Here is a 13,216-nt window from a genome sequence, read left to right as displayed (position 1 = left end):
TGTATCATCTTTAATTTCTTTCATCAGTGTCTTATAGTTTTCTGCATACAGGTCTTTTGTCTCCTTAGGTAGATTTATTCCTAGGTATTTGATTCTTTTTGTTGCAATGGTAAATGGGAGTGTTTCCTTAATTTCTCTTTCAGATTTTTCATCATTAGTGTATAGGAATGCAAGAGATTTCTGTGCACTATTTTGTATCCTGCTACTTTACCAAATTCATTGATTAGCTCTAGTAGTTTTCTGGTAGCATCTTTAGGATTCTCTATGTATAGTTTCATGTCATCTGCAGACAGTGACAGCTTTACTTCTTTTCTGATCTGGATTCCTTTTATTTCTTTTTCTTCTCTGATTGCTGTGGCTAAAACTCCCAAAACTATGTTGAATAACAGTGGTGACAGTGGGCAACCTTGGCTTGTTCCTAATCTTAGTGGAAATGGTTTCAATTTTTCACCACGGAGAACAATGTTTGCTGTGGGTTTGTCATATATGGCCTTTATTATGTTGAGGTAAGATCCCTCTATGCCTACTTTCTGGAGAGTTTTTATCATAAATGGGTGTTGAATTTTGTCAAAAGTTTTTTCTGGGCTTCCCTGGTGGCACAGTGGTTGAGAGTCCGCCTGCTGATGCAGGGGACACGGGTTCATGCCCCGGTCCGGGAAGATCCCACATGCTGTGGAGCGGCTGGGCCCATGAGCCGTGGCCACTGAGCCTGCGCGTCCGGAGCCTGTGCTCCGCAACAGGAGAGGCCACAGCAGTGAGAGGCCCATGCACCACAAAAAAAAAAAAAAAAAAAAGTGTGTATACATACAATAAAATATCACTCAGCTTTAAAAAGGAAGGAAATTCTACATGGATGAGCCTTGAGAACATTATGCTAAGTGAAATAAGCCAGTCACAAAATAACAAATACTGTTATGATTCTACTTATATGAGGTACCTAGAATAGTCAAATTTATAGAGACAGAGAGTAAAATAAAGGTTACCAGGGGCTGGGAGAGAGGCAAGTGACGAGTTATTGTTTAATGGGTATAGAGTTTCAGTTTGAGAAGATGAAAGAGTTCGAAAGATGGATAGTGGTGACAGTTTCATAACAATGTGAGTGTACTTAATGCCACAGTACACTTGTACTTTTTAAGTGTACCAGTGTACACTTAAAAACAGTCAAAGTGGTAAATGTTATATCTATTTTACCACAATAAGAAATGGTAAAATAAACAAAGCAAAGCTAGTGTGTACATCATGGGGACATTGACTGGATTAGACAAAATCTTAACAAATCTTTGGTGTCATTCTTATTATTGTCATGAGCTCTCTGGCTGACTTGCTGTGCTGACCAGAGTTCTCTCTATAAATTGAGGAGTGGTGTTCTGCTTTTATGCCAGTCCTGTAAGTTTGGTTGACATAAGCCTATCAGAGAGCAAGAGAGAGTACTCTGTTCTCCATAAGCTGGTGAATGGTGCTTTTATCCAAGAATTCCAAGAAAAATCTTGTGATGTACATTTCTAAATTATTATGAATAATGTATTAAAATCATTATCCATGATGTTCTTCAATGTCAACTAGGTAAGTGCCTATGTGATAAACTCCTGAAATTCTAATATCAGGAAAGAAATGCATTTCTTCTGAGGCACTGGTATGCTTTTGTTCATCAGACAATAAAAACCCTACGACCTACTGCATTTCCCTGTGTACACAGGAAGACCCAGGTAATATTGTAGACTAAGAGTTATAACTGGCCTTAACTGGTCGTTACCTCTTCTTATCTCTCGATAATATGATTTGACCTCTCTTTTAACAGTAGCCTTATCCAAGTGTCCCTTTATTGTATACTACACTAAATTATTTTGTAAACTTCAATCAAAGAAACAATAATAATGAAAAGGAACACAGTAAATAGAAAAAACTTAAATGGTCCAAATTCTCGATCATGTCTCCCCAGCTGCCCTGAACCTGAGACCCCGAAATAAAATGAACAGTGACCCAGAGCTGTCTCGAGATTCCCCAGGTGTAGGAGGGAATGGACCCACCAGGCTGGGCCGTCTTACCTTGTCAATGCTCGCCTGCCTGCAGGGAAATGAGAATGTGAAGCCCAAAGGCAGCTGGGCTCCCTTGAGGCCCATGTAGTCCAGGAAGTCAGCGATGCACTGCACAATGTGGTCAAACAGCTGCAGGCAGAGAGCGGGAGTCATGCCAGGCCTGCACTGTACAGGGTGGCAGGCTGGCACCTCGGAGTGCGGATCCCCCTGCCCGGCACTTACCTCCTCGCCAGTGCCCTGCATGATCTCCAGGGGGATGGTGAAGATCTTGTTGTACATTCGCACTGACCTCCGTCCGCTTCTGAGCTTCACCAGGAGGACCCGGAAGTTGGTTCCCCCGAGATCCAGGGCGAGGAACTTTCCTTTCTCTATGGTGGAGAAAGTGGGGGCTGCATTCCACCAGCACGCACCGAGCAGGGCCTCGTGTGCAGGCATTGGGAGGAAGAGGTGATGCTGAAAGTGAGCAGATCCAGAGCCTGCCTGCCTGGGGCTCATGGGCCAAAGGGGTGTGGCGGTCACCAAGCACAGTGTCAGGGCACTGGGCAGGCACCCTGAGCCCATCTGAGGCCAGCCTGCTTTTCTTGCTGTCTGGTAAAGGCCACACATGATACTTATGCTCAGGGAGGCTCTGAGGGTGAATCCAGGCCAGGCTACCTGACTACAATGGACTCGGGAAGGTGCTTCCATCCTGTCATATGGCCTAGAGGAGCTGTTCATCCTGAGCATGAAATGATTCTTCTGTCCTGCTCGCCCCTTCCCTGGATTCTCACACCCCCACCTGACTAATAAGAAACTGTATCGAGTCTGACGCCCATCACCGTGCAGGGCCCCCCAGTGCAGTGGCTCTCGGCTCTCTGACATTGCAGAGCATGTCAGTCTGTTCTGTGTGATTCCTCACCTCTCTCCCTGCCTCATTCACTCTGTTCTAGCCACACTGGTCATTTTGCTGTTCCTTGAATTTGCCAACGACCTCACTCTCAGCCAGTTCTCTTACCCCTGACGGTGGTCTATTTTTCTTCATAGTCCTGTCATTACACGGCATCACCTGGCGTTTATTTGCCTACTGTCTGCCAGCCCAACAGAACTTAGGCTCCATAAGGGTAGGGACTGTGTTTTCTTCACTGCTCTGTTACCGTGCTTACAACAGAGCCTGACAAGTAGCAGGTGCTTAATGAAACTTTGAGGAATAAAGGCAAAAGGATAAAAGCTATGAAAGAATGAATAGTTGAATAGCGTCTTTTACTGCTCTTACTGTTTCCCCCCCCCCCAAGTAGACTCAAATGATACTGGCTCTAGAAAAGATCTTTGTTGTTGAGACATTCCAAGTACAACTGTGTGACCTTGAGTATGTCACCTAACCTCTCTGAGTCTCAGTTTTGGCATCCATAAAATGGGAATCATTCTCTTTATATAACATACAGAGTAGCTGTGAGCACAAAATGAAATTAAACGTTCAAAAGCAAATTAAAGATATGAAGCATTTTACAAAGGTCATTATATCTGGGTGAGACTCATGAGATTCAAAGAGGTGGAGTAACCTGTCTAAAGAACTGACCTCACTGTTTTGTGGCTACCGTCAGACGAGCACAGAGGACCAGGAGAAGGACCAAGTATCGGAAAAGTCAGGGGCAGAAAGTGAAGAGAGGGGAGAGGAAGAGAGCCAAGCCCCAGGAGAGAAGAGAGCCAGAGAAGAGGGTGGAAGACAAGCCAGACACTCCAAGTGTCCAGATGGTAGCCCCTGGGAACAGCATCTGCGTCTTCACACACATGGAACCTAACTTAGGTAATCTTCACTGAGTGCCGTGGATCAGCCAAAGCAAACAGATTGAGCAGAGTACTAACCTTCTACCCCAACCCTCCTCCCTCCATTACAGACATGAACCCAAGGCTCTTGAAACAAAAGACCTAACTGGATTTAAGGAGTTTTGATACGAGCTCTGGGTGGCCCATCAGAGAAGGGAGCTGTGCACGGCCCACCTGTGCCATCTGGCATCCCGCAGACGTAGGTGGGCAGCATCTTGACCGTGGCCAGCGGGTGAGTGTCCCTCTTCAGCCCGTACTCGAACTCAACCCGCATCTTGTCCCGAATGCCCACAAGTTGCTCTCGGGTCAGCTGGAACAAAGCCAGCACCTTGTCAATCTGCTTCCGCTGGGCCTGCACGCGGGAGGCCACTGCGGTCACCATGGCGGCCCCCTTGGTGCTGCCACTCTCCGACAGGAGGAAGCGGACGTCACAGTTCGGGACCAGTTTCCTCACCACCTTGTGCAGGCGTTTTGGGTATCTGGAGGTGGAGGGGGGATGGCAAAATATGCAAAAATCATAAAGGCCCGGGAGCAGCCAATAGGAACAGACACAGGTGTAGCAGAGGAACGGGCTCCCGGGGAGCCCTGCTGGGCCAAGGCTCACCCCTTCAGTTGCTGGATGGAGGGGGAAGATGGAGGTGACTAGGGGTAGGGACCAGGGCAGCTGGGACAGTGGAAGAGACACTTGGAAGGCTCAAAGAAGTGGTTATTTTATCACTAATATTATAAGCAGTAGGGCATGTCCACACATAATGTATTGGCTGAACATCGTCTCTGCCCAAAGGGGAAGGGTTCTTTCCCTAGCTCTTCCCAGGTGGACCCACCTGACTTCCAATAACACCTCTGTTAGTCAGAGGGACTTTTGTGATCCCTCCTTCTGAGAAATTCTCATTTCCCTGTTTGTTTACTGTCTGCTAACCCAACAGAACTTAGGCTCCATAAGGGTAGGGACTGGGTTTTCTTCACTGCTCTGTTACCGTGCTTACAACAGAGCCTGACAAGTAGCAGGTGCTTAATGAAACTTTGAGGAATAAAGGCAAAAGGATAAAAGCGATGAAAGAATGAATAGTTGAATAGCGTCTTTTACTGCTGTTATTCTTTTCCCCCCAAGTAGACTCAAACGATACTGTCTTCCTACTGGTATCTTTCATGTGGACTTGGCAACCCCTGCCATCCTGATTTTTCCCCATTTATAACTGGGTGTATCTTACTTTCCAATCTTACCACATAGCAAGTATTTAATAATAATAATAATGGATAGATAGATGAATAGATGGATAGACAGATGGATAAATACACGGCTTTGCTAGTTGGGCAATTGGTTTTAGCAGAATATTCCTTTAAGAATGATCCCCTAAAGCAACCCAGCCAGCTAGATGAATGTAATCTCTGAATTCACCCCTTCCCCTGTAATCTCAGAACCACAGAAGGCAGTTGGGTCCAGCAACCCAGAGAAGCAGCGTAGTTTAGAGACAAAACTGGACTCGGTTCCAAGCAGACAGACTGGACTCATTTGCAGGGGGTGTGGGCCGGTGGCCAGCACTCACTGGGGGTGGATCTTGTAGAGTGTGCCATCCATGCCCACCGTGGTCCGGAGCCGCACCAGCTTCTTGTTCTCCCGCAGGCGTGTTAGGATGGCTGCCAGGGCTGCTGCACAGAGGTTGGCTGAGCGGAAGGAAACGATGGTACAGACGTGCTGGACCGCGATGCAGTCGGCCTCTGAAGGCTCCAGGCCCAGATCTGTCAGGATCTCTCTTGTATTAGCCAGGCCTTCTTTATACCTAGCCAGGGGATAGGAATGAGAGGACCACACTTCTCCATCCCGTGCGAGTCCCCCTCAGAGAGCCAGCATTCCCACCTCTCAGGACTGTGAAAATAAACAGGCTGGCACATAGTCATGTGATAATAATGACAATTTCACCAATGATCACGGCAGCCACTATTTGTTGCACACTATGTGCCAGGTGCTTGTCTAAGGCCTTGACATGTGTGAACTCAGCCTTCACAACAATCCTGGGGGGAGTACTGTCATTATCCTATTGCACAGAAGAGGGATCTGAGGCACAGACAGGGTAGGTAACCTGTCCACAGGCACAAAGCTGGTAAGTGCAAGGGGCAGGATTTGAACTCAGGCAGTTCGATTACAGAGCCCACCCTTTAAAGCATCCTGTGCTATACTGCCTTTGACAGAAACTCAGTCTCTGCCAAGCTCTGCATAAACACAGACTCTGGAAGTCAGATGTCACCCTGTTGAACTCAGAATCCAAGCTGATTGCAAAGCTCAGGGTAATGCCAGGGTTTCTAAGCCTGAGGAACAGGATCCTGGGTCGACTGGGGCCAGCCACCACCACCAGTCAGCTCCCCACTGCACACCTTTGTGTGAGCCCCCTAATCACCAAAGCCAAAGCCAAAGCCAGTCCCTGACAGCACCAGGTAGAGAAGGTTATTGCTATAGCAGGAATTCTTAACTTGGATTCCATGCTTGGGTTTTAACGGGTCCAAGGATGCCCTGATATTATAAGCAAAACGGTGTGCAAATGTGCATTTTGGGGGTAAAGGGTCCAGAACTTAAATCAGATTCTCAAAGGGGTCTGTGACCCTAAAAGAGTTATGTCACCAGGCTTCCCTGGTGGCGCAGTGGTTAAGAGTCCGCCTGCCGATTCAGGGGACACGGGTTCGTGCCCCGGTCCGGGAAGATCCCACATGCCGCGGAGCAGCTGGGCCCGTGAGCCATGGCTGCTGGGCCTGCGCGTCTGGAGCCTGTGCTCCGCAACGGGAGAGGCCACAACAGTGAGAGGCCAGCACACCGCAAAAAAAAAAAAAAAAGTTACATCACCACTTCAGTGAGGAAAAAGGTAACAAAACATGAGGAGGGTGCAGACCTCCGACAGCAGAATCCCTGGCTGCTGAAACCAACAAGAAGCCACATGTGAGGCATGGCAGGCATTGCTAATCCACCTGAAGCTGTGTCCAGGTATGAAATCGTCCTGTGAAGAAGGAAGATCTGGTTCCTTCTGTGCACCACCACCACGAGCACACCACTCCTTGGTTGCCCACCCTAACCCTCCACAGAGTCAAGGTGGAAGGGACCCTGCCAGCAGCTTACTTCTCCATGGCAGCCACGTGCCGTGTTTCAATCTTGCCCTTAATGTGGAGAGCGGAGGATTTCTCGCCGCCAAACAGGAGGCCTGCCTTGGCCATCTTCAGCAAGATGAGCCTGACGAGTTCACCTAAGTACAGGCCGCTGATCATCTTCTCAAACCTACAATTTGGTGAACAGATCAGTGGCAGCAATGCCTTTGGTTATGCAGCATCCTTTCCCAAAGCCCATGAGCCACAGCCCATGGTTTGGAGCATGAGTAGTGGAAGGGCCTCTTTACAGGTCAAGAGGCCTCAGTCCCTGTGCCAGCTTGGGGTACCCTTGGGAGCCCACTCATCCTCTCTGAGCTACATTCTTCTCACCTGTAAAAGGCGAGGACTAAACTAGAGGAAACCAAAGATTCTTTCCTGATCACAAAGTGCTTGATTCCGAAAATCTTTATCTCAAATCACCCTTGGTCATGGGGGTGCCATTCTCATATTAGGCATAAGGAATCTCAACTTCAGAGACTTCAGGTACTTTCCCAGGATCACCAACCACAGCATGACAAATCCAAATTTCAAATGTTTCCAACTCCTACACATGTTTCTGCCCAAGAGAGAAACATGCTGTGTCTGTGAGATGGGCTTGGATAGCTCCAGAGAGGTTCTACAATAATATGGATGAAATATCTCACCAGGCTACCTACACCTGGACTCTCAGTCTGCATACACCAAGCAATTACTTACTGTTTCCCAAGGAAACTATTAAATATAATTTTTATTCTGCAAACATAAGATACAAAATCAAGGACAACCTGTTTCCTAATCAACTTTATCCATTTCATATAAAGTCTTAGAACATTGCAGAAACAAGACAATCAAAAGAAATCCAGGTTGGGTTTGGGGGAGTGGAATTTATTTTAAGTGAAATGGATAGGAGGAGGATGATAAAGTCCCCAAAATGGCACCACTTCCTTGGGCTGTGGCTGCTCTTTGTCACTAGTGAAATGGGTGTGTGCTGGGGACCAGGTGCATCCAAAGCAGAAATTTGCTCCCCAGGTATGCACTTCTAGTGTTGAGTGGTTTCTAGGAGGTACTTAAAATATTTATTCACCAGGGCTTCTTGGGAAAATGGTTGATTTCAGGGCTGGGGCTGGGAAAGCGCATGGCGAGCCTAGAGCATCTTACTGTGCCAGAAAATAAGGAAGTACTTAAAGAGTGACGGAATCATGTCAAAAGGACACAGGGACTAGCTTGAAGGAGCTTCCACTGGCTAAATCTGAAAAGAATTTGAATATCCAAAGAAATATAATAGGAAGGAATTATAACCCAGTAAATTAAAAAAGAATCCATATTAGTATAAGTAGATAAATGGAGGAGATAGGAAAGCTCTTACTTATAGTAGAATAACAGCTAATAACCTACAGGGAATGATGGATCTAGAAATTCATCAACAGATGCTAAAACTAGAGAGTGAAAGTTTAATGAGAAACAGGATATTTACATAGTCTCAAAGTATCTCTTCACCAGATACTTATTCATTATAGAGGAAATGTGGTGCAGAAACCTCTTTCATATCCCCTTAACCAAGTGATCTGAGTTAGCATCCCCAGTAACGGAACAAACAACATGTGCTTCCAGATCCGATGCCCAGGGGAGGACACACACCACTTGTGTGATAGTCCTGCCAAAAATACATCCCCTAAATCTAATCATGAGGAAACGTCAGACAAATCCAAGTTGAGGGACATTCTGTGAAATAAATGGCTTGCATGCTTGAAGATCATGAAAACCAAACAGATATTACAGAAGATTAAAGGAGGCTAAAGAGACACGGCAGCAACATGTAATGTGTGATCCTGGACCTGGACCAGGACAATTTTTTTTTTTATAAAGGACATTAGTGGGGCAACAGGTGAGTTTTGAATAAGATCTGTAAATGAGAGATTAGAACTGATTAAGTGTTAATTTCCTAATTTTGACAATTATACTTTAATTATATAAGAGAATGTAATTCTTTTCAGATAATACACTCTGAAGTATTTAGGGGTGAAGGGATATTATGTTTGCGATTTTAGTCTCAAATGTTCAGAAAAATAATTTTATATAGACATATGTGTATTTTATGTATATGTGTATTTTATGTGTCTGTGTATATACATATATACAGAGAGAGAATGTTACTATTAGGGAATTTGAGTGAAGGGGAATTTTATACTATTTTCACTACTTTTTTGTAAGTCTGAAATTATTTTTAAAATTTTAAGCGTTTTTTCATTCAACACTTTTTTTTTAACAAACACTTAATGAACTGCAATAATGTGTAAGACCCTATGTGTAGAAAGGAAAGGAAAATCACAGGTGTAGCCGCCTTCAGGGAACTCAGCATACAGGCAGAGCTGAGGCAGACCCTGAACACTTATACCACAGGTGAGTGTGGGATGAGAGCAGAGAAAGGCTCGGCAAGACCTGAGACTGAGAGGGACTCACACCAGGTGCTGCATGATTAGGCCTCGGAGAAGGAGGGGGCGGGGCGGAAGGGGAACACAAATGAGGAGCGTGTGCTTCCTCAGGCTGCACTGGTTTGCTCTGTGGCCACTCATCCAAATGCGCCAAGAAGGCAGGACACCTAGTTCAGTTCACAGCTGTATCTCCCCTACCTCTGGACTGAATTCAAATCACTCAATTTCCTTGGCTTTCACTTTCCTCATCTGTCCAGTGAAACTGAAATACAAGGCTTGATTCATAAACTCCCTGTGATGGATAACGAGTCACAGCTAAGAAGCCTCCCAGGTACAGCATACCTGAGTAAGTGGACATTTACTGGTGCCGATGCCCAGATTACAGCGCAGGGTACTCACAGCTGCTTCCCGGGGTTCAGAGAGCCGAGGTCCAGCTCCTGGTCGAACTCGGTGCGGATGTCCTCCAGGGCCCCGTCGTCCCCGAAGGCCCCCCACTCGGTGTTGATGCACATCCTCCCTTCGTCGCCTTCCACCAGCTCGATGTTGCTCATGTCCTCCATGTAGCACGCGTTGGTGCCGGTGCCTGGACGAGGGATCAGGGAGGAAACAGAGACATGAGGGCTCCCAGCTGGACAAAGACAGAGGGGACTCTCAACTGCCCAAGAGTCCTCTGAACGCATCACAAAGTGCTTTTGATCCACGCCGGGGGCTGGTTCTCGCTGAGGGAAGCAGCTTTTGGCCAGCTGGGGAGTTCATGAGGAATAAAGCTGACATGCCAAGCCTACACTTGTCAGGGTGTTAATGGTTTGCTGTTATCAATGGAGTCAATTGTGAAGAAGTCCCTGATGAATATGTATGAAAGCTGACAGTATATTTACTAAGAGGAGGATGAGTTAACCAAACTTCGTAAATATATTAAAAAAAAAAATCACCAACCCACAGTCATATTTTTAATCCTTTCCCTATGCTACTTAGCTTCTTCTCTATTTGATACTAAAATTATTCCTTACTCATAGCCTGCCACAAATTGTTCCTAGCATAAGCTACATCCTTATCTTTGACAGCGATTAGCTATCACATAAGAAAGCAACATGCCATTATTCAAACACACACAAACTCACTGCAAGGAAATACCTCAGCCACTTGAGTAGTGGTGAGTGGCTGCAGATGGGCACAACCTGCAGCCAGTAGGTTTGGGACCTATTGGGATAATGGAGATGTGCTAATTGGATTGTGGGGATGGTTCCAAAACTCTATAAATTCACTAAAAATCCCTGAATTACACAACTAAATGAGAGGATTTTATGCCTCAGTAAAGCTGTTTTTGTTTTTGTTTTGGGCCACATCGCGTGGCTTACGGGATCTTAGTTCCCCGACCAGGGATCGAACCCAGGTCCCCAGCAGTGGGCACATGGAGTCTTAACCACTGGCTGCCAGGGAATTCCCCAATAAAGCTGTCTTAAAAAAAATTTTTTTTTTTAAAGTATCTTCCCCTGGCTGATTCTCTGGTGTCAGAATTTTAAAGCCAACATGAGAAATAAGAGATGTAGAGAATCAGAGTGTAATAGAATATTTGGAAAAAGCTTTTCTCAGAGAGGCACAGACACTGTTTAGGCATGGCACCCAATTGGCAGGTTACCAGACACAGTCGCTAAGACGCACACAGTGGGCGGTAGCAGATGCCATGACAGACAAGCGCCAGGCCCACTCAGAGGTGTGGGGCTCCAGAAACAGGAAGTCAGATCAAGCCCCTCCGCTGTAGAGATCCTGCCCTTTGGGAAAGTCAGGCTGAGGAGAGTGAGTTGGAAATTAAGAAAAAGCAATTCAGAAAACTTCCCCCAATAGTGGTAAAGGAAAAGGGAAGCTGCAGGGATGTTTGAGAACAGCCTATAAACCCGGTCCATTTGGCCTTACTGTCCCCTGCACAGCCTTCTCATGGACCCCTCCAGGAGAGCCCCTCCCAGCTCAGGTGTTGGGACCACCCACCAGACACCCCCGCTGCGCTGCGGCCTCCCTGGTCCAGGCCCACACGCAGCAACGAAGGCCCAACGCAGCCAAAAAATAAATAAATTTATAATTAAAAAATAAATAAAAATGCACACCCCACTTATCCATCCGCCACCCAAAGTCCTCCCGTGCCCTGTCTCCCCTGGGGTAAAAGCCAAAGACCTTCCAGTGACTGTGCTCCGTGTCCTAGGCCACCTGCCCAGTCCTGTCCACTCTCTCACGTGAAATGCCTTCTACCCTCAGCCTCACTCGCTTTGATTCAGCCTTTTAGGGTTTCTCGAGCGCCTCGGACTCATTCCCACCTCAGAGGCCACAGGGACTCTCTTCCTCCACCAGCTCTGCTTCGCTCCCTCTTCCTCATCACTGAGGTCCCTGCTCGAACGTCACCTCTCAGCAAGGCCCGGCCTGACCACCGCACGACAGTCACTCTCAGTCACATCACCCTGCTTTATATTCCTTATCATACTAACCACCACCTGAAATTATGTTACTTGTTTAGGCCTTTTCGGTCTCTCACCCACCACCGCGCTGAAAGCTTCATGAGCACAGGAACCTTTGGGACTCTCACCACTGAGAACCTGATGCAGAGCACGAGGCCCGGCACACAATGGGCACTCAGTAAACACTTGTCGAATGAATGCGTATATTAATTTTCCATCTCCCTATGTTGCTTCTTCTAAGTAGAAAGTGCCAATAACCTTCCCACAGCATTTACTCAGAGTTCCCCGAAACAAAGCCCCAAACCAACCCCTTTCACCCTCCTCCACAAAGGAAGTCAAATTGAGTTACCAATGATGACACCAACTTCACAGGAGGGATCATCATAGGCGCACGTCATCATGGTCCCCACGGTGTCATTGACCAAAGCCAGGATGTCCACATCTAAGTCCTGCTGGAACACAAGTCCCAGAGGGCATCAGTGGGTGGGAGGGAGCTGTTATCCGTTTATGTTTCCCCACAGAGGAAGCAAAAGCAGTGAAGGTGCCTGGTTGAGACAATCTCTAGATCCTGCCTTCTGGGTCTGCCTGTAAGGAATAAGGCCTTTGTCAAGGTTCGGGGGAGAGAAAGAGCAGCTGGGAGCTGAACAGTGGAACTCATGCTCCTGCTCTGCGGGTGAAAGCCTCTGAGCAATGAAAATACGAGGGACCGATCACCAGGACTCCAGCCCATGTTTGAGGGACCCTGAGAAAAGCATGTTTATCCTAGGAGCAATAGTGTTTCCAGGAGAAAACACTGAAGTCCTTGCCCATGGGGACATTTTAACCAGCCTCAGCCAAGTCCTCTCCGTGGGCACCACCATGGGTTCCCCGTTCTACCAAGTCGGCGCGGGTTATTACACCATGGTTCCACAAGGTTTGGGGGAGCATTTTAAAGTGAAATGAAAACAATAAGAGAAAAACAAAGGGTACGAAAGAACATGAGAGCAACTTTAAAGAGAAAAAAGACTGGAAGGGTATACATCAATATATTCCTCATGCTGTCAGGGCAGCAAGTCATTTGGGTTTATTTGTGTGCTTCTCAGCTCTGCAAGGAGCATGTCTTGCTTTTATATTTTTATAGTTCTTTAAATTATCATAAAATGTATTCAACAAACAGAAATACTCAATGAGTAGAGAGTGGAAGAAAGTGGGATCAAGAGCCAGACAGGAAAGAAAGTGACCTTTTAAGCCTCAGAGAGGAAAGGTGGCGGTTGGAGCATCACACACAGCTTCAGGTCTAACCAAGACCCCCGAGGGGCTGTGGCAGCTGGGGAGGCCCCAGGGAAGTGCGGGTCACCCTTCAACAGTGATCGGAACACTCTCCACATGCCAAGGCTCACAGGTGGGT

The 13,216-nt window shown here is 46.8% G+C and overlaps 1 protein-coding gene across 5 annotated transcripts in view; it reads right to left on the bottom strand.

Moving 5' to 3' along the window:
• The window catches only part of HKDC1 (hexokinase domain containing 1), a 52,650-nt gene that overhangs the window by 11,715 nt on the left and 27,719 nt on the right, over positions 1–13,216 (bottom strand). For 4 of the 5 annotated variants that reach the window (XM_029200943.1, XM_029200945.1, XM_029200944.1 and 1 more), the window contains 7 exons: positions 12,179–12,281; positions 9,782–9,965; positions 6,946–7,101; positions 5,387–5,620; positions 4,014–4,318; positions 2,259–2,404; positions 2,046–2,165 (listed from right to left, as the gene is read on the bottom strand). In XM_029200943.1, the coding sequence (XP_029056776.1) occupies positions 2,046–2,165; positions 2,259–2,404; positions 4,014–4,318; positions 5,387–5,620; positions 6,946–7,101; positions 9,782–9,965; positions 12,179–12,281 (1,248 nt within the window). The remainder of the gene's footprint in view (positions 1–2,045; positions 2,166–2,258; positions 2,405–4,013; positions 4,319–5,386; positions 5,621–6,945; positions 7,102–9,781; positions 9,966–12,178; positions 12,282–13,216) is intronic. The other variant, XM_029200946.1, reaches the window with a different exon arrangement.

Source organism: Monodon monoceros, unplaced genomic scaffold, assembly GCF_005190385.1.
Source record: "Monodon monoceros isolate NGI ecotype Baffin Bay Population unplaced genomic scaffold, NGI_Narwhal_1 Super_Scaffold_4, whole genome shotgun sequence".
Lineage (NCBI taxonomy): Eukaryota > Metazoa > Chordata > Mammalia > Artiodactyla > Monodontidae > Monodon > Monodon monoceros.
Note: the sequence above shows the minus strand (reverse complement) of the source record. Positions and strands in the feature narration are given on the sequence as shown.